This window comes from Oreochromis aureus, linkage group 23 (assembly GCF_013358895.1).
Source record: "Oreochromis aureus strain Israel breed Guangdong linkage group 23, ZZ_aureus, whole genome shotgun sequence".
Taxonomy (NCBI): Eukaryota; Metazoa; Chordata; class Actinopteri; order Cichliformes; family Cichlidae; genus Oreochromis; species Oreochromis aureus.
The window spans coordinates 5,307,412-5,331,978 of NC_052963.1; the positions used below are offsets into that span (position 1 = coordinate 5,307,412).

Below are 24,567 nucleotides of genomic sequence, written 5' to 3' on the forward strand. Positions count from 1 at the left end.
ATATATTTATTTTATACAAAGTATTAACAAACAGAAACGTTACTCTGTGGATGATTATGTATCTTTAACCTTGCTACGATGTCTTTCTCTACAGGGCAAGAAGGGTCGTCCTGGAGAGGATGGAAGCCCTGGCCCAAAAGGACAAAAGGTGCAGGCTTGTATTTATTTTACACAGTTAAAGCACATGCAAACAACGTGGGCTGCCTTTCCTTTTTAAACTAAAATGATCTTTTTCACAGGGTGAGAGTGGGCTCGGTGGACTTCCAGGTCGAATTGGAGCAGAGGTGAGCTTAAATCAAGTTGGTAAGGTCAAGGCTAAGTCAAGACTGAAAAATTCAGTGTGAAAGCCTTAACATCGCTCTTCCATAAATCATTGTTGTAGAATAAGAAGAATGACAAGTATTTTTCTGTTAACTGTATGGCAGAGCTTTTCTCTTTGTCCTTCTCCTCCTGACGTGATGTTTTGTACACACAGGGAAAACCAGGATACAAAGGAGAGAAGGTAATGTATAGATTCTAGTCTCTCTTTATGTCTCTCTCTCTGTGTCTTCATGGTTATGCAAACTTCACCATGCTTGTGGGAACCTACAGAATTATGTCCTCTGTACATGATATAATAAAGTAATACTGGAAATGTGATGCAATTCAGTTTCGTTTTCCTTTGTTCAACTATGTTTGATGTCAATCTTGTGTTTACATATTTCCCATTGTTCAATAATAAAGTGAACATTGGGAACTGCACTCTGTGTCATAAACGTGTCATAGAAAAACCATGGGTTAAAAGTCCTAAATTATGCATAATGATGCTGTACTAAAGAACTCACCTAACACTTTTTATTCTATCACAGGGAGAGAGGGGGGAGTGTGGCACACCTGGAATTAAGGGAGACAGAGTATGTTGCAATTTGAATGCCGTGAAACCAATCTTATATGTGTTTAAATATTACAAAGTTGTAAGCATTGCTTGTGATCACCCTGAAATATGAAGCTTAACAAATGTCATTTCTTACAGGGTCCTGAAGGACCAGTTGGACCAAGAGGAAATCGTGGACTTCAGGTAAATTTTATTTTTTATTTTTCTTGGTACCAAATCAACTGTCCAAACATCCCACAATGCACTTAAGAATGATAAAAAATAGGACAAATTTGTATCATTAAATTGTATAATATTTTTTTAATAGTGACTGTTAGTGGCAGGTACACATCATGTCACGATCTGAGGAGGCAGACCGTGCGGTGGTGTGTGTGTGTGTGGACCCAGGTGCGAACACACGAGAGTAGGCTGGAGTAAACTTAACTGAAAGCGAGCCTTTATTGTGGCTGGTGACAAGAAGTGCGAACAAGGCAGAAACGCAGTGATAAACTAAACTATAACTAAACTGGGAAAATGATACTAGGAAAAGCTATGAAGACACGGGAAACCATAACTATAGATACAGAGACTGGCTGTGACAACATAGAGGGTGGAAACACAGACGACGCGACACAGACTGCATGAAACACAGAGACTAAATACACATGAGGGATGATCAGGGGAAGTGGCCACACATGGGAGCACAGCTGACACACATGAACCTAACGACAGGACAGGAGAAGTGAAACTAAATACACTGACATTGAATATAGACTTTCAAAGTAAAACAGGAAACATGGAGATTAGACATGGAGATAAAACATGACATGAACTTAACATAACTGCATAGACAAGAAACGTAGACGCAGAAACCAGGGAGACTGAGTGCAGGGGGAGATGACATAAGGGAACAAGACTAAATTGCAATCTAGAAATAAACAAGGTGAACTAAGCTAAGGCACAAAAGAATACAAAAGATGCATAAACTCAAACACTGGGTCGCTCGACCCAGGACCATGACACATCAACAGGTGTAGCCTGATCCATACAGCCTTAGCATGTTGTTGTTCAGGTCAGTAGGACACCAGGACAGTATTTTTATTTCAAAGATGTCGGTCTATGTTATCCATAATTAATTTACATTAACTTAATATACTACTTCAGTCTACTACTTATATATAAGTGTGTCTCTCACAAACTCATTTAACTTTTAGGGCTTATCCGGCCCACCTGGTGATACTGGACCTGAAGGTGTGATGGGCAAAAAAGTAAGTACTCCTCTGTCTCAATGAAGCCAATTGCAGTGGTTGACATGCTTTAAACTTCCATCTAAAATACTGATAGTATGTAGTGTAGTGTATCCTCGGTTCGCATAATGGATAGAGATTTGTTTGCTTTTACTTTCTTTCCATCTTTTTTACCCACTACCTGTTTGCAATATTATTTGCAATTTTTTGCCAACATCATCAAATCTCAACAACAGTTATGCAAAGTGCTTTATATTGTAAGGTAAAGACTCTACAATAATACTGAGAAAACTCCCCCTATGAGCAATCATTTGGCAAAAGTGGGAAGGAAGAACCCCCTTTTAACAGGAAGAAACCTCCAGCAGAGCCAGGCTCAGGGAAGGGGAGCCATCTGCCATGTCCAGCTGGAAGTGGGGAGATGGGGACAGGACAAAAGACATATTGTTGAAGGGAGCCAGACTTTAATAATAACTAATGATTAAATACAAAGTGGTGTATGAACATATAGAGGGTTAACACTAGATTTACTATCCTGCGCAAATTTGCGTAACTTCCCTAAACCCAATACCCCCTAGAATTACTGGCTTTTTTATTTTCTGGTGCAAGTCCCGAGGTGTTAAGCACCCCTGCTGAGATTTTCACAGGTCGTCAGCTTGTTTCTCCTACAGCTTTTGTTGTGCAAACCACCCATTGTCCTTGAGGCCTGGCACATTTGCATTTGCTCACTCAGAGTTGCTCAGATCCAAGGCAGGCCAAACCTCTGTGTTACAACTTTCAGAAATGCCTGATAGAAATGCTTCAACTTACTCATGAGATTTTGACCACATTTTTTGCGGAAGTCACAACTATATTGAATGCACGACCGTTGTTGCCAGCTGCAAGAAATGCTGTTCCCTACTGAAGGTTCGTTTCAAAGTTTGAAAGACTTTGAAATAAAACAGACTTATGTACCCATATATTGTGAATGTCTGTCTTTTGTATGTAGGTTGTAACACAGAGGTTTGGCCTGCCTTGGATCTAAGTAAACAAATGCCAATGTTGCACAAACACACACACACACACACACACACACACACACACACACACACACACACACACACACACACACACACACATCTGCATTTATTTGTCCCACAAGTGGAAAATCTGCATTGTCATTGCAAAAAGTGGACAGAGCACAGTATAGAAAGTGCACTATACAAACAATCTGGAAACATAAATATGGACACGTGTATTCAAAAATATTGGTGTATGTATACACACACACACACACACACACACATATCTATCTATCTACGTGTGTGTGTGTGTATGTATATATATGTATGTATATATATGATATAGATGTGTCTGTGTGTATAACTAGACTTTATGGTTTAAGTTCATGAACTTATGGCATTCATTTCAATCCTGTTTGTAAGAGCAATCATGTGTCCTGTTGGTGCCATTGTGGATTGCTGGTCAGAAAGTTTTCTGGTGCCACTAATCAAAGAGACAATGCCCCGAGATAGATTCATTTCAATTATGCAACACCTTCGATTTGATGACAGGGACACGCGGGCAGAACGGGTGAAAACAGACAAATTTGCAGCGATCTCCGACATCTGGACACGCTTCAACGAGAACTGTGCTAAGATTTTCCCTCCAGGAGAACACATGACCATAGATGAACAGCTGTTCCCTACCAAGGTTCGTTGTCCATTCACCCAGTATATTGCAACCAAGCCAGACAAATTTGGGATCAAGTTCTGGATGGCCACGGATTTGGACTTCACACCAAATATGTCTGCAGTGCATCTCCTTACTTGGGAAAGGACCCCAGTCGTCAGAAGGGAGAGAGGCTGGCAGAGAATGTGGTCATGAAACTGATGGAGCCGTTTTTGGATGATGATGGAGAAATGTCACAACGGACAATTTCTTTACTTCACTGTCACTGTCGCACAGACTGCTGCAGCGCAAAAACAACATTACTGGGCACGGTGAATAAAGTCCGGCGTGAACTTCCTCAACTTGCAAAAGATACTGCAAAGCGAGAGGTATTCTCCACTTCAGTGCTTTTACAGTGTGGTGTAGACGTGTTGGACCAAATGGCACGGATGTATTCTGTAAGATCAGCAACACGCAGGTGGCCAGTAGCGGTTTTCTACAATATGCTGGACCTGGCGCCAGTGAATGCCTACATTTTGTACAAGGCATGTACAGGGTGGACAGGCAAAAGAAGATTGTTTCTGCGTCTTCTAGCTCAGCAACTTCGTTGCCGATTCATGCAGCACAAGGAAATCTTAGCACAGAGGCAGGCTGCTGCAGCTGCTGTGCCAGGGACTGTAAAGACAACACAGTGCCAGGTGCAAGAGAGCTGCAACAGGAATCGCAGCAGATTTACCTGTGCAACATGTAAGAAATTCACCTGTGCCAAATGCAGGGATGATGGACACTGGGTCTGCAAACCCTGTAAAGTTTGAAACGCTTTGAAATAAAACAGACTTGTGTACCCATATATTGTGAATGTCTGTCTTTTGTATGTAGGTTGTAACACAGAGGTTTGGCCTGCCTTGGATCTGAGTAAACAAATGCCAATGTTGCGCACACACACACACACACACACACAGCAAATCTGCATTTATTTGTCCCACAAGTGGAAAATCTGCATTGTCATTGCAAAAAGTGGACAGAGCACGGTATAGAAAGTGCACTATACAAACATTTTATATATATATATATATATATATATATATATATATATATATATATATATATATATATATATATATATATATATATATATATATATATATACATACATAGTTATACACACACATACATAGTTATACACACAGACACATCTATATATATACACACACACACATATATATATATATGTATGTATATATATATATATATATATGTGTGTGTGTGTGTGTGTATATGATATAGATGTGTCTGTGTGTATAACTAGACTTTATGCATATTATATAAGGTGTGGCTATATAAATATATAAATATATGTACAACTCTGTGTATATATGTTTATGGACAGGCATGCAGGCAGGTAAGGAAGGAAAGCAGCCTTGCAGGGAAGGAAAAACTTGAATCTCTCATGGTTAGGGGTTGGGGAGGTGTGTTTGCACAACAAAAGCAGGAGAACAATGGAGCTGACGACCTGTGAAAATCTCAGCGGGGTGCCAAGAGGTGTTAAGGTCGGGGGGAATTTGCGCAAATCTGCGCAGGCCAGTAAATCTAGTAGTAGGGACTTGCACCAGGGAAAAAAGGCTCAGTAATTCTAGTGCTAAAGAGGTGAGTAAAGGAGAAACAATCATTGCATCAGGGAAAGCCTCCAGCAGCCTAGGACTAATGCACCGTAACTAAAGGAGGATTCTGTGTGATCTGATCCAGCCCTAACTATAAGCTTTATCAAAAGCATAGATGAGAGTACTTGAATGAAGAAGTTTGAATGGGTGAAGGAGGTAAGTTGTATAAAGTGCTCTGAGTTCTCAGACAGAGTAGAAAAGTGCTATGTAAGAATCAGTCCATTTACCATTTACCTCACCTTATCCAGCCCTAACTAAACTTGATTACAAAGGAAAATTTTAAGCCTTATCTTAAAGGTAAACAGGCTGTCTCGTGGGAGTTTGGCCCACAGAAGAGAGATGCTAGACATAACACGGAGCCAATGAAGGGAAACCAGTATGGGAGAAATAGGCTCTCTCTTTCTAGTCCCTGTAAGTACTCTTACTGCAGCATTTAAGATCAACTGAGGGCTTTTCAATGAATTGTTAGGATATTCTGATAGTCCAGCCTACATTTAATGTATTAACTTGTTTGTCAGGATTATTGGCTATTCAGAGTAAGTATCTGGTTAGACACCAGGATTTTTAGGGCCCAGTGCAATAACCTCATCTAATTTTTTTAAGCAGAAAATAAGAGGTCATCCAGGTCTTTACGACATTGCTGCAGTTTAACTAATAGGTGTGTTTCATGGCTACATAAAGCTGGGTATCATCTGCATAGAAATGATGGTTGGCTCGTAGCAATGGAAGAAAAAGAGAGGAGTGGCTCAGAATTAAACAAACACTTTACAAAAATTATACCAAACAGCTGACAGACAACAAAATACATCAGCATAATCATTTCCAACACTCTGGAGGACAGCGAGTAGAATTTGGAGCTCTCCAGGAACACACTGACTGGTGCTTTGACGCTATAATCATAAAGAAGGCCCAGAGTTCCTCTTCCCCAGCCAAGAACAAGATGCCGTCCTCCAAGAGAAGTTGCCTGACAGACTCCCTCGAAACAACATCACTGCCTAGTAAAGACTTCCTGGACTAAACTGATAGCAAATTGTCCAGTTTCGACGTGAGGTTGTCTCTGGTCAAAATTCTACTCCTGGAATTTCAATACCTAAGGGAAATTTTGGAATTCAGCCAGCAGCAGGTGGAAACACTTGTTGCTGAAAATGCCTCGCTACGGGACTTGGTCAGTTCTCTAACTGAGAAAGTGACCCAGCTTAGTGAAGAAAATAAAAAAATAAAAGAGACTGTTATCAATCTCCAGGCCCATAGCATGAGAGATAACTTGGTGTTTTCAAGCATCCCAGAGTCTGATGAGAGGGGACGTGAAAGGAGCAGACTTTAGCCTAAACAACCAGTTCACACTAGAGATCCTGGAGTGACACAAGGTCCTGTTCCCAGTTCGACGCAGCTTTATTAAGAAGGGCTCCCATGCTGTCCCGTGATGTGGCCAGACAGCTCTACCGCAACCACTGCAGGGTTGTATTAATGCCCCTCCAGCATGGTTGTGGTTATCCAAAATAAGAAATCCTAATAAAGTTCTAAAAAAATCTCACTATCAAGTGGACAATTATAACAAATGCCGTAATGGTCCACTTGTGAAAGTAAATCTGTTTGGTAATTTTTGGCCTTCAGACAGCAGTTCTGATTGCTACAGTGCTGGAGGACAGGAGGAAGAAGAAAAAAACAACAACAAATGAAACTGTATGCTATCCCATCGAATGATACTGCTAATGGGAAGGATGTATAATATACGTAGAACTGGGCCTAGCGTGGAACCACTGGAACTTCATAAATAACCTCATTGTATGAAGAAGACTCATTTGAACATGAATAAGTTGGCAAGTAGTCCGAAAGAGGGTTGTTAACAGTCATTATCTGCACCAGCAAAAGTCAGGTCAAAGTTCAACGATCTCGAACTGTAGATGCAAACCCACTTTGGCTAATACATCTCCAAATGGATACAGTAGATTTAAGTCATTTTAAGGTGGCTGGATTTAAAGTCACAGAATTCATGTGAAATAAAGGGTTAATGTGTTTTATTTATTGCTTTAAAAAAAAAAAAAATTCTTGTTACACACAAAAAAAGTGTTGATTTTCTTACTCTTCCAGATCTGCAATAAGTTGACCACTAACTGACAGGTTTAGCTAGAAGGCAAAAATTAATGTGAAGACAGAAACAGTCTATAAGTAAGAGCAGAAAACAAATGTTTGAAAAACGTAGCACAGGGAAATTAAAAATTAAGTAAAAAAGTGGGGAAAGTACTTAAGAAAAAGAAATGAAATAAAATAGTTGGATGGCCCAATGAAAAAACTGATGAGAGTAAAATTTTTCCAAAAAGCACCAGCATCACTGGTTGAGTTGAAGCTTAACACACCTGTGCAGGTACACCTATACCCATGCAGGTGTACCTGTCAATTAAAGCAACCATGGATACACCTACAATTTCACTTTAAGCCTGTATCCAAATGGTTAATTAAAGCAGTAGTACAGTTGAAGCCAAAATAGTTTTTGTGCCATACTCTAAATAAGGTTTTTAATGTTGTAACGTTGGACATTTTAACTGGTGAGTCTATGCGGACTGACTCACTTTCAGAGCCACCTTAAGCGGCTTTAGAGGAACTTTATTTTTGAGCAATCAAACCAGTCCCTATTTTTGTTTGATTGTTGTATAGAGAATAAAGCATTTTTTACATTTAAGATAGGTGCATCTGATTATGGCAGCCTTTTCACTCCACCTTCCACTGTGGCCCCTGTGGAAGAGCTATAAGCTCATTTGATTTTCAACAAGGCTGCACTACATGTCTTTAGAACTTGTTCTGAGAGTACAAAAGTGAACTAAAGGAGACATAAATCAGACATTCCTTTATATGTGAGGGAATTCTCTCTCAGCCAGAGACTGGCCTTTCCCCTTCTCCAGCCCAAAAGCATTCATCAAAGGTGACCCAAAATCTTAAAACCAGATGTATATCTGAAGGGTATACTTTCTTTCTTTTTTTTTTAGTTGGATACATAAAGTCCTCTAAAGTCTGCTTTGGGTTAAGTCTTACATAGCTGTATCAAAGGAGCCTCCAATAATTCTGGTACCTGTGGAGTAGTAGTGGTGAAACATGAAACGCTTTGCTGCATATGGACCAATGTGACATAAATAAAGTGTTTGCCCTGATCGTCAGATGCAAAATATCACACACACAACATTGACATTTAAAATGCAATTTGATTAACTTCATCCAGCGCCGGCATAAATAACATCACAAATGTCAAGTAGCTCTACTAACTGATAACACTGATTCAATGACTATACATTTGAACCCTTTTATTGTGAGTTATGATCCGTCCCTGCTGGAACATTGGAAAGCCCTCTGAAGTAGCTCATCTGTTATTACCTTGTCAGCTTATTTGTCTGTTCCCACTTTTTAAGCCCCCAGTCCCGTGTTATACCTGCCAATTCTGCCATAAGCACACACTCCCCCACCAAGTGTTCCCTCCTTAATTATTTTGGAAGAATGTTCATGTTGATAGTCTGGCTGTCATCCTATATCACCTGAATGTCAGACTAATGTCTGGCATTAAACATTGTCCCAACTTGCTTGAAAGGGGAACCAAAGAAAAAAACTCTACTGGTATGCGCCTGCTAACATTTCTACACCCTCTTCACGCCTCTTGCTCGCCCTCCTGTTGCACAGGAAAGCTGTGATTTATGACCTCTGTGTGAATAATTGCATTCTTTAACAATAAAGCTAAAGGAATGAAGGAACACCGTAGTACTAAATCCCCTTTAAAAACAGCTGAGAATGAGAGGAAGCAGATCATGTATGTTTATGTGGGTGTGGGAAAGAAAGTCAGTCATTTTAGATTTGTTTTTCTAATTTTTGTCGTTTCAGAACCTGGGGAGCCTTGCTGATGTTTACTCAAGATTTCGATTAACACAACTGTATGTGCAACTGTTTATGCGTCTTTGTATCCACAAGTCTGTCCCTGCTTGTCTTTTTATAGGGGGAAAGGGGACTTCCTGGGCCACCTGGAATCCAAGGGGAACAAGGGATTGGCCTTCCGGGACCCAAGGTAAAGTCTGCTACCCTATTCTTTTGGAAAATTAAGTCACGAAGGCATAATAATCCACCTGACTCTCACCCTGTGTGAGCACTCCTCTCACTTTCTTGCATTCTGCAGGGTGATATTGGTTTCCAGGGGCAACCAGGGCCTCCAGGTCCTCCAGGAATTGGTGAGCCTGGACCACCGGTGAGAGAAACTAGCAACTCACACTTCACATTAGCATTGTAGATGATGGCAATGTAATGTCAAAATGCCAAATGTACAATGTAATGGCTATGGAGTAATAATGTCTAGGGGGTACTTAATTCAATTCAATTCAATTCAATTTTATTTATATAGCGCCAAATCACAACAAAAGTCGCCTCAAGGCGCTTTATATTGTACAGTAGATAGCACAATAATAAATACAGAGAAAAACCAAACAATCATATGACCCCCTATGAGCAAGCACTTTGCCGACAGTGGGAAGGAAAAACTCCCTTTTAACAGGAAGAAACCTCCGGCAGAACCAGGCTCAGGGAGGGGCGGCCATCTGCTGCGACCGGTTGGGGTGAGAGAAGAAAAACAGGATAAAGACATGCTGTGGAAGAGAGACAGAGATTAATAACAGATATGATTCGATGCAGAGAGGTCTATTAACACATAGTGAGTGAGAAAGGTGACTGGAAGGGAAAAACTCAATGCATCATGGGAATCCCGGCAGCCTCACGTCTATTGCAGCATAACTAAGGGAGGATTCAGGGTCACCTGGTCCAGCCCTAACTATATGCTTTAGCAAAAAGGAAAGTTTTAAGCCTAATCTTGAAAGTAGAGATAGTGTCTGTCTCCCGAATCCAAACTGGAAGCTGGTTCCACAGAAGAGGGGCCTGAAAACTGAAGGCTCTGCCTCCCATTCTACTTTTAAATACTCTAGGAACAACAAGTAAGCCTGCAGAGCGAGAGCGAAGTGCTCTAATAGGGTGATATGGCACTACAAGGTCATTAAGATAAGATGGGGCCTGATTATTTAAGACCTTGTATGTGAGGAGCAGGATTTTGAATTCAATTCTGGATTTAACAGGAAGCCAATGAAGGGAAGCCAAAACAGGAGAAATATGCTCTCTCTTTCTAGTCCCTGTCAGTACCCTTGCTGCAGCATTTTGGATCAGCTGAAGGCTTTTCAGTGAGTTTTTAGGAGTTTTTAAACTTCTGGATAAATAAATAAATAAAATGCGAGAAGATAGCATTTTTCGCTATTGGTGCCTTCTCCCAGGCAGCTAAAATAGTGAATGGTGAAACAACCCGAGTAACTATGGAAACTAACTTGCAAAAGTGGAAGAGCGCTGTTTTTGGACAAGGCAAAGGAGGCAGAAACAAGAGTAAACCTTGAAAGATGTAAAAATTTGTTCAGTGGACATTAAATGAAGACCATTATGAGTATATTTAGGAAGAAAATACCTCTTAGACACATATAGTTTTGCTTCAGTAGTGTATTAAATAGTTTAAAAAGTGACCTATTTCTGTATAAACGTGAATGATAGAATCGTTTGACATGTAAAGAAGTGACAGAAGAAAATATGAACAGCCATGCAGAGAAATTACATTTTACCTGGAGAGACAATCTAACTTACATTAATTGTACCTTTGTGATCGGTGTGACTAAAACTCAAAGCAAATTACTTGACAGCTGGGATATCTCTCACTTTTTCTCTTGCCATGATTTGCACCCTGCATAGGCATTGCAACTTTAGAACAATAATTGCTGAGGGAATAATGTATCTTTTGTGCAATATGTTGACCATTTTCTTATAGATTTTGTTACTCACTGTGTTTGTGGACAAGTGTCTTTAGCCATACAGAATGCGGGCATGTGGTCAGGCGCTGATTTGAGGAATACTTGATCTGGTTAATATCAATCTGTCATGTTAATTTAATTACGAGAACCCAAAATCATGATTGAGATTCAAATTTTATTAATTTTGCGGCCCTAGCTTTGTGTTTTCAGGATACCTAAAACAACAACAACTGCTTGGAGATTTTCTCTCTATAGATAACTAATGCTAACATTGTGAGCTGGTTTTAAAAGTCTTATATTTCAGGGTTTTCAATAATATTTTTTACCATCAACAGTTTTTATTAAATGTAACAAATACTCACAAGAGCTAGGTATACATAATATCTAATTCAAGTTTTAAACTTCTGTTGCAGGTAAATGATGGCTCATGCTGAGAAATATTTGGTTATTGTCATCCTGTGTTTGCACCAAAGTACAACTGAAACTCAATAAAAGTAATTTAAAAAATGAAAATATGAAAGAAAAACAATAAAAATCTTAATTTTGACATTTCGCAACACATGGAACACCAACCTCAGTCTCCTGTCTCTTGTCTCTCAGCCATCCAATAAAACCTAAAATATATGTGAACCTTGCCACTCTATAAACTACTACACCTGAGTTTTAAAAAAGCTTTCTGGCAAAAGTCCCTGAAGGCAAACCTTCCCCTCTGTGATCCCCCCTCACTGTTTAAGGATCTATTGCTAATACCTTGGCCAGATGAGAACATTCAGCGGGGATTAGATCCGGTTTGTCACCACACCTTAGACAAGAGACAAAAAAGCAACAGAAGGAAATGTTGACATCCAAGCAGGGACATTACATTTTACCTTCAGAGACAACCTAGTTTGCATGTGAGACATCTTTTCAGTTTCCTTTGTCTTACTCAGGGACCTCAAGGACCACAGGGAGTCCAGGGAGAGAGAGGGCTGATAGGAGAAGGTCTGCCTGGACCAAAGGTGAGTTAGCGTTCATGCTTTTTAAGTCTGACATTTTTCATGTAAGAAACCAGCCAGGGAAACTCTTTTAACCCCTTTGACCCTGTTTAAGGCATTCATACATTTCGTATCTACAAACTGACTTACACAAAGATCCATCTGGGCTCCAGATTCCAGAATGTAATGACAGGAAATTGATGATGTGTAGGATTACAAGACATGATAACTCAACACAAAAGTTCCATAAATTAACAGTGTGGTATGGCTCTCATTACCTTGTGCTGTGATCTAGTCCGTTGATCGTATCCAGCACAGGCATGAGAACATCTCCACATAAAGCAGAAGTTTCAGAGATGGTTCAAGAAAAAAGCCAGGGCATCGTGTCAGTGACTCACTGAGAGAGGAAATAAAGAGTCTTTTCCTATGTCTGTGTTTTCTCAAGGCCATCAGGCACACATTCATATATGCACACTCAGTGTCTTTTAAGCACAAGTGCACATGTGGATATATACTTTCTCTCATGTTTTTTTCGTTTTCCAAAGCAATTTCCACATGAGAGATATCTTTGACATTTATAGGCCAAAAAAAATTATTTCATTCAGGATTTGAGCGTGAGAAATTTACTCCTTATACTGTGCAGAAGACTTACACAGCATGTGTTTGTGATGCTTTAATGTTTCCTGCTGCTATTCTTAGTTTTCCCGTCCTTTTTCAGATTGCACACTGTGTTTTGTTTATGGGCTTCTGATTGGCCAGCATTTCTGTATGTTTAGATTTATGCCTCCACCTGTTCCTTTGGCATGATTTTGAATGACAGAGACATTTTTGAAAATGAAAGTGGAAAATTTAAGAGAATTTGAAACATCCAGCAGAGTTATTTTATTCTTTTTAATATTGAAAAATATTAAAATATTTATCAGACTCAGCCCTTAGATCATTTTAATTTTCTCCCCCAAAAGCTGTATTGATTCCCCAAGCAATTAAAAACAACATAGCTCAACATCAGTGTAATTGCAAAAATGTATTATAGCTGTTGGAAGTGTTCCTTTGTAAAATGTTCGTGTTTCCTTTCAAACAGGTGTCGGATCTGTGCATTTGTCACACAGCTCTGTTGTTTTGATAAATGCACACAGCTAAATTAAACATGGTTACTGTAAAAACTTTGTGGCTTTGTTATAAGGCTAACAGAGCAGTTTTGTATCACAGGAACTAGAATTCATGTGAATGTTTCCACTTTAGACTGCTTCAGACTATTATTTGATTTATCACTTGGTGACTTGCCTTGGTGATGGTATCAGCTAGCCCCCCCGACAGGAGAAGGTGGATCCCCCACTGCTCAAGATTGGCCTCAAGGGTGCTTTTTCCCCACTTTTTTTAATGGCGTTCTTGTTCCAAAGCAGCATTCTTCACATGACAAGCCTCGACAGGCTCCAGATTCACAGGAGCTCTGCAGCTTTTTCCACATCATTAGCACCTGAGCTTGTGAGGGATCATAGAGTTACGACAGTAAATCTTTACCTCTTGAGGCTAACATGCAAGAGCGGCATGTTAACCAGTGTACTCCTCTATGCGACATTGTTTCTGTTGTCCTTGGATGTCCTTGGAAAACACAGAAATATTTCCTCAAGGGAAATCGGACTTTTCTGCAGTCTATAAAGTGCAGGACATTATGCAGCATTTTTTTAATTTTACTGACTGTCATCCTGTATTACTCTTCTAATCCCTCACTGAATTTTTCCTCCTGCTCTTTCTCTTTGTGTAATACTTATATCTCCTCTAGGCACCTTTTGAAATACATGAAATACCACAATATTCCTATATAGTATATAGTATGGCTACTTCTGCTTTCCGTAGAAGAAACAGAAACTGTGTGCAAGTTTGGATCTTTCCGGCCACTTCTGATGAGCAAGTTACACTCTTCTATGAGTAACTGACATAAATCAAACTGAACATTTAAAATAACAATAAGCTTTTTGCTAAACCAGACATCACAACAAGCCATGAAGCTAACTGAGAAATGGCTCGTAATGCACACTACTGCAATGGCAGCTTTTCAGTTACAAAGCCATCATGCTCTGTAATGGGTAAAGATGTCTTTAAAGTCAGATTAAAAAGTCGAAATAATTTACCGTGAATGAAAAGCAAGACATGCTGTGGTGGTTAACACATTTGCTTTACATATTAAAGATCCCCAGTCTGACACTGGGAGGATAAATAATCCAGCCTTGGGTGGGTGGGTGGGGTTATAAACCAGTGTGTTCTTAGTGCGGGGCCCAGGCCTGTAGAAATGGGAGTGTTGTGTCAGGAAGGGCATCTGGTACAAAAACTGTGCCAAATCAAATATGTGGATCCATCTGCTGTGGTGAAACCTTGGGGAATGAGGAAGCAGCTGAAAGATGATACATTGGTTAAACTAAAACTCCTGTTTGGCTTCAAAGTCATGTTTTACACCGTGTGAGTCCTTTTGGAAAATAACATCTGTATTTTAACTAATATCATATTATTCTAACTTTTATACTTATTTTTCTGCTCCTATTTTGCCATTATTTTCATAAATCTTACTATTTCAAGAGTCAATTTGCAGTAACTTCTCTGTCCGTCTTGGCAGGGAGAGCGAGGCTTGGAGGGGCCACGGGGGCCCAGAGGACAACCGGGTGCTGGAATCAAAGGAGACAAGGTGGAGTTTAAAGAGGCTGTAACTAAGGCGCCTGCTGAAAAGCCTTCACACAGCCATGAAGAGAAAGCCGGAGTCCTGTTGTGAAGAAGGCCATAAGTTGGCAGAGCCACGGATGAATGCATTCAGTGCAGTGTTATGTAGGAGGTCACAGTCCGCAGATGATGAATCAAGGTCAAAGCATATAGTGTAGGAGGAGCGCAGTTTCACGGCTTGTGCTGATGAATGTAGAAAAGTTAGCCTGCAGTCAGGTACAGTCAGACATAGACATAAAGGTAAAGGTTTGTCTTTCAGGATGTGTTTGTAGAGCTTCACAGCCATCTGGCAGTATTTTAGCTCACAGACTTACAGACAAAGAAAGGCTGAGTTGATTTTTAGTTATGTAATTCTTTCTGCTCCATGAAAAATAATTTCCCCCCCAAAAAAACTTTTTCGTTGTGATTTGCACGGGTGTTCTCGACACTGATCTTGCTGACAGTTTTACCGTGAGCTTTGTAGTGAAGTTCATTGGAGGTAATCGCAACGTTTTCATGGAGTAATGACAAACACCGCCTGCAGGGTTCTCTGCATTACCATCATATATTTGTGATGTGATTATAGCATGTGACAGATAAAAGGAAGTGAGGCAAAGGAGCAGATGTAATCATGTGTGGCCTATATTTTTAATTCATTAAAATGCAGCGCTATAGAATTGTATACAGATGGGTGTTTTCCACATATAATAAATCACATAAGCATTTCAGTGTGAAGCACTGTCAACCTATTAACATTTACATGTTGTTATCTGAACTTGTAGGGGGATTTTGGGCCACCGGGTCTTCCAGGGCTTGTCGGTCTCCCAGGACTAGGCATACAGGGTGAGAAGGCAAGTGTTGGACTCATAATATGATTCCCACAGTGGCTCTAATACATTAATTATGTATGTATCCATATGAAACAGGAAAAAACTGCTATATAATCCATTTATTCAACCAAAGTAACTGTATTCTAATTATCACCTATTTAAGCTGTAACTGTAACTGAAACAGTTACTCAGATTTTGTATTTTAAATACATAACGCCTGTACATGTATTCTGTAACTCCCCAATACTGACCACAGTAAACAATAATTCTGCCAAGATCTTCATATTAGCACGTTCGTTGAGAACAGGTTAGCAATCTGACATTAGCATTTAGCTTAAATCATGCTTGTGCCAAAATCAAACACCTTCAAGCTACTAGCATCAGTATTTTTTGCAGACCTACTAATAAATAAAAAGTTATTGCTGCCACTTAAGATATTTTAGTAAACTGTAAAGAAGCATCTGTTTTGAGCTACTTTTTCCCTATTCTTTGATAACAAATGAAAGAAATTATGATTACATGAGATCAGGTGTTACTTTATTAATACAAGCTTTTCATCAACAATCATAATTTAACCAAGATGATGCAGAAGTACATAAAAATACATGCTCTGACACCATAACAACAGCTGGAGACTAGTGGAAACTGTTGGCTGCTGACAGCTTAGCCAAAGAGCTTTTCACTGTCATCAAAACATCAGCTAATTGCTATCAGAACAGGTCTGGTTCTAGTTCACCATTCACTCGCTTGTGGAAGAGAGGGACACAGGTGTGCTCTCACACAGGGCTTTCTGCACAGCTGAATTTATTTAAAGAAAAGTCTTCAAAATAGAACTGAAAAAGTCTCCATTAATCACCTGATTATAGAAAATAAAAAAACCAGCCTATTGGAAATTATAAACTACAAGAAGAAAAACTTTTCATGCTAAACTGTTTTTTATTTTAATATGTGTTTAAACCAGAAACATATATTACACTGAAACAATGAAATTGTTTAAATTTTGTGTTAGAAGAAAAGTTCACCGCCTTCTGATGTCCCAGAAAAAATTCTAATTACTCTGCCTTCAGCAAAAACACTCCCCGTTTACAGATTCCATTCAGGCTTCTTTTAATTACTGCATTTATTCATCCCTGCAGGGCATAGAGGGTCCAAGGGGGCCACCAGGAAGCAGAGGTCCACCAGGAGAGGGCATGCCTGGGCCCAAGGTTTGTGCATATGTTCAAAATCTTAGTGGTAATAACAAGGGGTCAGGATTTCTATGTGGAGGCCACAGAGCTTATAGTTGGAACTGGATTATATGACCCTGAAACATCGCATAGTTAAGTGGTATAATGCTTAGTAATGATGACTTAAACTGCAGGATCTGATTAATGATTTGATAGCCATGCAAGCAAGGCTGATACTTTTAGTCATATTTATCTCCACTGTACGTGATCTGCTCTCAGCACTGAAGACAGAAATTAAAGGTTAACCTGCAACTGGAGCGATATATCCACACAGATTATCAAGTGTACAACTGGATGAGGATGTTAAATAAAAGTAAATTGTATGCTAAACTGTCCTGTATTTTAAGCTGTTATGTAAACTTTCATTGCAAGTCTTCCTGGCCTCTTAGCATAAACGCTTTTGTGACCAGGCCTGTACAAAATAATGCCAGCAAGTATATTTTCTTAAAAAATGCGTGGCTCTCTGGTAATAGTCCGCTTAGCAAATATTAACAATACTGGTGTAAGTGTTTTAGTAATTACGACAAGATGTGAAGATGTCATTGCCTAACACAGGGAGACCAAGGGTTTCCAGGTGAAATTGGTGCTCCAGGGGAGAGAGGGGCTGGAGACCCTGGAGCTAAGGTGAGTTAGAACCATTTGGTAAAAACCCACATCAGCAGCAGTTATCAGTATACATTATTTAAAGTATTAAACATTCCCTCCATAAACTCATACAGAGCCACCAATCTGTCCTCAGGGTGAACCAGGATCATCAGGAATGCCAGGTTTGCCTGGGCTTCCAGGGGAGGATGGAGCCCCTGGACAGAAGGTAGTTTGAAGATGTTTTAACCTGAGCAAACGCAAAATGCAGTTTTTAAGTGATCATTTTATTTATTATGGGAAAAACCTATCTAAATCTATCTTGCTCTACGTAGCAATTAAATTTTCTGTTGTATCAAAAAAATCACTTAAGTAAAACCTGTCTGATCAAGTGAAGTAGGCTAAAAGGTCTCAAGAACCAATGCAGCATCCCATGATATAGAGAAATTTTCTAAAGATACTTGACATCTATCAGTTTGGGAAGGATTATAAATCCATTTCTAAGGCTTTAACCCTCTCAAGGCAGGCGTTGCAGATTTGCAACAGTTAAAACACTAACAACCTGATTACCCCACATACATATTTTATGAGTGGGTTTTTTTTTTTGATAATTTTCCCCAAATATCAGATTTTTCCTGTAACTAAAACTTAATTTGAGCCTGAGAGGGTTAAGCAAACCACATTGAGATCCATTATGAACAATGGTACTATGATTGTCTGGGGCTTTACTGCTTCAGGACCTGGACAACTTGCCTTAATTGATGAAACCATGAATTCTGCTATCTGTGAGAAAATCCTGAAGAGAATGTCCAGCCATCAGTTCATGTCCTGAAGCTCAAGCCCACTTGGCTTACATAGCAGGACAATTATCAAAAACAGACAGGCAAGTCCACTTCTGAATGACTCAAAAACAACCAAATGAAGGTTTTGGGTTTTTGAAAATTCTCCAGTTAAAAAGTTTGTGCAAAGAGTGAGCCAAAATTCTTCTGCATTGATATGAAAGCCTTATTGCCGGTTGCTGAATTGCAGTTCTTACTAACAAGGGTGTTACAACCAGTTATTATTTTTTCACATAACTGAACCAGGTAGATTTTTTTCCTTAATAACTGAAACCCAGGTTAGCAATATCTATTATTAAAATTTGTTTGATGATCTAAAATGTGTAAGTATGACAAATATGCAAAAAAAAAAAAAAAAAAAAAAAAAAAAACAGGAAGGGGGCCAAATACCTGCATGCATGTGTGTCTTTAGGGCGAGCCTGGAGCTATTGGCCTAAGGGGGCCAGATGGCGCTCCTGGAATTGGTATCCAAGGTGAAAAGGTAAGAAAGTAATATTCCATATTTCATTTTCCTGCAAGTCAGTAAGTAAGTCAGACCAGTGAGTATATTCCTGATGTGACCTTCAAGGGTGACCAAGGCCAAAGAGGAATCAGAGGCTTGACTGGGCCGCCAGGCATTGCTGGACCCTCAGGACCAAAGGTGAGCAATCATTAGGCCATCATTAACATTTACCTGGAAAGCGATAATGAGAAAATATCCTCTGTAAGTTTTTGGTCTTAACCAGTTTGCATACAATAAACTTTGTCAGGGAGAACCAGGAGCGCAAGGCAGGTTGGGTTTGCCTGGTCCTCCGGGACGCTTCATCACTGGGCCCAAGGTAACAGGTTCAGTTTTACTGAACCATCAGTGTAAGACTGCGGAGATTCTTTATGTTTTCTTCACATTTTCACAAAATATGTGGTAGTTATTTTAGGTTGTTCCAAGACTCTTTGTAGAAAGAAACATTGATTCTCCTGATGTAGGTAAACTTGTTTTTGGAGTTATTGTTATTGTACTACATACATACTACATTATTGTAGGATCTCTGCTGTGATTTGGCGCTATATAAATAAAACTGAATTGAATTGAATTAGTATGTTTAGTTTGTAGCATTAACCCATTATTAAACAATATTATCAGTGGTAGAAGTCTTTAATTTGTTTCTAAGTAGCAACAGCACAGTCCTAAAATGTTCTACATTTTATATTGTATATATAGTGTCTATTAAAGTTAACCTTTTTATATTAGATGTACAACATCCATGTTGTACATCTATGTACAACCTTCTGTACTAAGGGCAGCTTTGTTACTAAAAATGTGTTGTAGGGTGATCCTGGTCCAAATGGTCCTCCTGGTCCAGTTGGGGAGACTGGCTATGGACTTCCTGGTCCTAAGGTAAAACTGATATTATTCTTCTCTGGTTGAAAAAAAAATACACATATAAATATGTATTGCATTTCTATTGGGTGCCTGCCTGTAGAAACAAGCATGAGTCAGATTTTCGAAAAAACACATTTAAACATGTTGTGCTGAGTGTGTCCAAATCTGGAAAGAATCAATAATCAAACAAGTAACGAGAGGCAGGTCAGGAAACACATGTGTGTGCTTTCATCATCAAGGCCATTTACAGTCCATCTAGAAAGAACAGAGAATATGTCAAAAATTAGGATGGGAAGCACAACTGTACATCCTGTCATGCTTTCCATACGCTAACATTTGCTGAAAATCTCAGCTAATAAAATGCTACAACCTGTTTTTATGTTTTGCTCAATACTTAATATAAGGGACCAAGCAAAGGAGCAGAGGGCATATGTGTCCATTTATGTGCACATTCCACTTTAGTTTGTTTTGCAAGTCTATAAATCTCTTTGTATCCTTTGTATGAATGAATTATTGATTCATATGTATCTGCCTCCTGTAGGGTGACCGAGGGGATCGAGGCCCTCCAGGTCCATTTGGTCCCAAAGGAGATGGCTATCCTGGCCCCATGGTGAGGAGCTGATTTAGACAATGACATATGTCTCCTCATAAATCTGTACAGCCATACCTTTCATCTGCACACTATATCTAGTCCTCCATCCATCTAGCATTTGTCTTTCCTATGCTACCGCTCAGTTCCAACCCTCTATCAATCAGTGAGACATTTATTACCCAACTTTACAGTAGGTGGCCCTTACACCTGAGTATGTTTCCTTTAACTTAAACCAGAGGGAGATGAAATGAACATGATTTGCATTAAGGGCAGTAAGAATAAAGGTGGTGCCTTAAAAAATACAAGAAAAAATCACTTACTATATCTTACTTTCTCATTGAGGGTTAGATATGAAGATTGATACCAACTGTTTGGTCTGTAAACCAGATGCTTAGCTTAGCTTAGCATAAAGTCCGGGAACAATGAGAAGCAGCTAACCTGGTGCTGTCCAAAGGTAACAAGATCCCCCTGTGGGGCTAACTGTTCCAATTGTTACACATTAAATCCTGTTTTATTGCATTATTTTTTAAAAGCCAGACAATTTCTTATTCAATTTCAAGTATTATACTCTGCTTGTTTCAGAGTACAATATCAACTTACTCTTCTTTCTGGAAAGCCATACTTAAGTTTGTTTTTTGCTTTTTCAGGGTCCTCCTGGGCTGCCTGGACTTCCAGGAGAACCTGGGCCTGAGGGAGTGGGCATTCCTGGACCGAAGGTGAGAACGTGGATCCATAAGATGGAACTTTCTAGTGTGCATTTCTTTCAAATGTCAGTGTAAGGTTGGGTCTTTGTTTAAAAAAAGTTGAGAATTATAGTAAGGTTACAGTAGGTTTCCACACTTTCCAGCAGACTTTGTGGTTTGTACAAAGGTCTCAGTATAGTGATGTGTTGGTAATTTACAGGTCTACATAGTCATTTGAAAAATATGTCTACACATTAAAGCTATGTGAAATCAATTCAGTTCCATTTGCAAATCAATTTTATTTATATAGCACCAAATTACAACAACAGTTGATGTGCTTAAAATTGTAAGGTAAAGACAAAACAGTAATGCAGAAAAACCCCAACAATAAGACAAGACGATCGTGGCTCAAGACTTGGGTGTTCGTCTTGTAATCGGAAGGTTGCCGGTTCAAGCCCCGGCTCGGACAGTCTCGGTCGTTGTGTCCTTGGGCAAGACACTTCACCTACCGCCTACTGGTGTTGGCCAGAGGGGCCGATGGCGCGATATGGCAGCCTCGCCTCTGTCAGTCTGCCCCAGGGCAGCTGTGGCTACAACTGTAGCTTGCCTTCACCAGTGTATGAATGTGAGAGTGAATGAATAGTGGTATTGTAAAGCGCTTTGAGGGGTCCCGAAAAGCGCTATATAAATGCAATCTATTATTATTATTATTATTATTATTAATACCCTATCAGCACACACTTGGCAACACTGAGAAGGAAAAACTATGCTAAAGGACCAGCAACAGCACAAACATGAAGAAGAGAAACCCACATTAACAGTTGTTGCTGTTTGTGACGCTGCCCCCAGGTTCAGTATACAGTTATAACATGTAGACATGCGGTCTGCAAAGCTCTTGGTATGCCTGGATCTGTCATACTGTATTGTGATGATAGTTAGTCACTGTTTATAAACATTATGGAATTCATTATTGGTTTGAATGCAAAATTCAATCAATAATGTCCCATGTTTCGAAAAACTTGTAGGATGTAAACCTTATATGACACAGATGGTTCTTTCTGTGAGGTCAGAATTTAAATATTGAGCCAAAGCCATTGTCAAGTCCTAGTAAGATTAATTTCCAAGTTGTGTTTGAATCCGCACTGAAGATAAGTGAGATTATCTCACCATTGAAAGATTTGGTCATTTGTTTAGGAAAGCTAATTAAGGGAAACTAGATTTTAGTCGGTGCACGAGTTTGTTTGACAGATTGTAAATTGCTGTGCTGTCAGTGTTCATCTATCTTTGCTGTGCATCCATCTTTGCAGGGCGATATTGGATTTCGAGGGTTGCCTGGTTTACCAGGACCTCCAGGTGAAGGCCTCCCAGGACCTCTGGTAAATTTAAAACCTTTACATTTTTCAAATCTTTAACCTCTTCTATTTGAAGCAACTCCCTTTTACCTGTTTTGTAATATTATTATTATTTGAAATATTATTATATTATTCTTTCTGTGTGGAGTTTGCATGTTCTCCCCGTGTTTGCGTGGGTTCCCTCCGGGTACTCCGGCTTCCTCCCACCGTCCAAAGACATGCAACTTGTGGGGATAGGTTAATTGGATAATCGAAATTGTCACTAGGTGTGAATGTGCGAGTGAATGTGAGTGTGAATGGTTGTCTGTCCCTGTGTGTTGGCCCTGCGACAGACTGGCGACCTGTCTAGGGTGTACCCTGCCTCTCGCCCTATGACAGCTGGGATAGGCTCCAGCGCCCCCCGCGACCCTGAAAAGGATAAGCGGAAGCGAATGGATGGATGGATTTTTATTTGGTTTTTTATTTGGTTATGGAAACATAAGTCGAGGACAACATTCTAAGGTGTTTACTTGTGAGGAGCCTTTTCCAAATTTCTCCTAAGTACTGCCAGATGGTTGTGACTGAGTTACATTCTCTGAAGAATAACAGATTGAAAAAAAAAAATCCACAGTGCATTATCTTCTGTGCAAACATGCCCACAACCGGGCTGCCTGTTCATTTTTTGGTGGCATTTATCGTGATTTTTCCAACAGCACTGTGACACATGGGTGCAGGGTGTGAATCTCCACAGACATATGTGTCTGATGAGAAACACTTGGCCTAACAGGCCTCACTAAAACAACACCCGGCACCCCGCACGTCCTCACATATCACATCCAGATTCCCCACAGGCTTCAGGCCACTGTCTGTGCATGTCCGAGCTCTGTCATAGTCATGCAGCAGTATTCAGGGTTTAATTGAAGACTCAAATAACAGGAAAAAATGGGAAAGCAGAGCACAGTGACACATGTCAGCTCTTATCCGTGCTGAGAAAATGGTGATGTGAAACATTCACGACAACACTGGTAACCTTGAAGTTGCTGCTTTTTATCACAAGAATACAAAGTGTGTTTCATACTCATTATAGATAAAGTTAATTTTTTGTTGAGTTGAGTTATTAATTGCACATGTGGTATATATAGCTGCTATTGCCTTTTCTCACATTATGAAGGCAACCCAAACAGGAAACGTATTACAGTCAAAATTTTTAGTGGGTCATGACATCAGATAATTTCTTGGATTAAGCTGTTTTCACAGATGCACTGCAGCCCAGAAATCAAGTTGTCATAGCAGCATACAGACAACAAAGCAATCAAAGTAGAGGCGTGCACAGATGTCACACATGCATGTGCAAGGTTGAGTTGTGGCTGTTTTCTAATCAAAATCAGTAATCTTATTTTACTTATTTTCTTTTTTTAGCCATTCAAGAAAAATTAAGGATATTTTGCCAACTTTGAAGCTTTAATACTGAACACACAGACAAGAGAAAACACATTACTGAATTCACTTTGGAGTTTGATGATAACTGGTAGCTGCACATGACTTGAATTTGCTGTAGTCATGACTGGTTGACATTCAGTCATGACTACAGCAAAAGGCTTTTCCTTCACTTGAAGGAAGAAAGAGTATTGTCGGCTTTTTTTAATAGCATTCCACCTGACAGGTGTCTCCCTGCCTACACCTCCCCACAGGTGGAGCCTGTAAAATTATGTGAACAGCAGGTCAGCAGGTCTGCTGCCTTGACCGCAGTAACTGTGCCATTTGTATGGCTGTAACAAAAATTTCTTTCATAAATTACAAATCTGCTTTTTTGTCACATTGTAAGTATTTTGTAACTGACCTTGAGCTGTAGTTATACAAGCAACATGTTTTGACTTGCAGGGTAACCCTGGGAGACCTGGTCCACCTGGGCCAACAGGTCCTCAAGGGCAAGGAGTTCAAGGGCCAAAGGTAGGCTGTGATTTATTGTCCTTTATAGACATTCACATATCTGTAAAATGTCAAGACATCCAGGGCTCTATATACTACCTAAGTCTGTAAGTATCTGTCACAAGCTGTAACACAACTGCCTTGTGTGTTTGATTCAGGGTGAACAGGGGGCCCAGGGTGTGGTAGGACCAAGAGGAATACCTGGAGAAGGCTTTCCTGGAGCTAAAGTCAGTCACTGTGTTGCGTGGGACTGAATGTTTTGAGCATTAACAATTCTTTGACTGCTGATGTTTTGCAATGTGGTGTGCAACA

General features: G+C 39.8%; 1 protein-coding gene across 1 annotated transcript in view; it reads left to right on the top strand.

The window, feature by feature from the left end:
- The window catches only part of LOC116321016 (collagen alpha-1(XXVIII) chain-like), a 40,444-nt gene that overhangs the window by 7,800 nt on the left and 8,077 nt on the right, over nucleotides 1-24,567 (top strand). Inside the window, exons 6-28 of the mRNA XM_031740761.2 lie at nucleotides 95-148; nucleotides 240-284; nucleotides 476-502; nucleotides 849-893; nucleotides 1,013-1,057; nucleotides 2,068-2,121; nucleotides 9,385-9,453; nucleotides 9,562-9,630; nucleotides 12,148-12,216; nucleotides 14,804-14,872; nucleotides 15,666-15,734; nucleotides 16,850-16,918; nucleotides 17,495-17,563; nucleotides 17,679-17,750; nucleotides 18,773-18,841; nucleotides 18,929-19,000; nucleotides 19,110-19,178; nucleotides 19,667-19,735; nucleotides 20,262-20,330; nucleotides 20,960-21,028; nucleotides 22,303-22,371; nucleotides 24,208-24,276; nucleotides 24,414-24,482. Of these exons, the coding sequence (XP_031596621.1) occupies nucleotides 95-148; nucleotides 240-284; nucleotides 476-502; nucleotides 849-893; nucleotides 1,013-1,057; nucleotides 2,068-2,121; nucleotides 9,385-9,453; nucleotides 9,562-9,630; nucleotides 12,148-12,216; nucleotides 14,804-14,872; nucleotides 15,666-15,734; nucleotides 16,850-16,918; nucleotides 17,495-17,563; nucleotides 17,679-17,750; nucleotides 18,773-18,841; nucleotides 18,929-19,000; nucleotides 19,110-19,178; nucleotides 19,667-19,735; nucleotides 20,262-20,330; nucleotides 20,960-21,028; nucleotides 22,303-22,371; nucleotides 24,208-24,276; nucleotides 24,414-24,482 (1,449 nt within the window). The remainder of the gene's footprint in view (nucleotides 1-94; nucleotides 149-239; nucleotides 285-475; nucleotides 503-848; nucleotides 894-1,012; nucleotides 1,058-2,067; nucleotides 2,122-9,384; nucleotides 9,454-9,561; nucleotides 9,631-12,147; nucleotides 12,217-14,803; nucleotides 14,873-15,665; nucleotides 15,735-16,849; nucleotides 16,919-17,494; nucleotides 17,564-17,678; nucleotides 17,751-18,772; nucleotides 18,842-18,928; nucleotides 19,001-19,109; nucleotides 19,179-19,666; nucleotides 19,736-20,261; nucleotides 20,331-20,959; nucleotides 21,029-22,302; nucleotides 22,372-24,207; nucleotides 24,277-24,413; nucleotides 24,483-24,567) is intronic.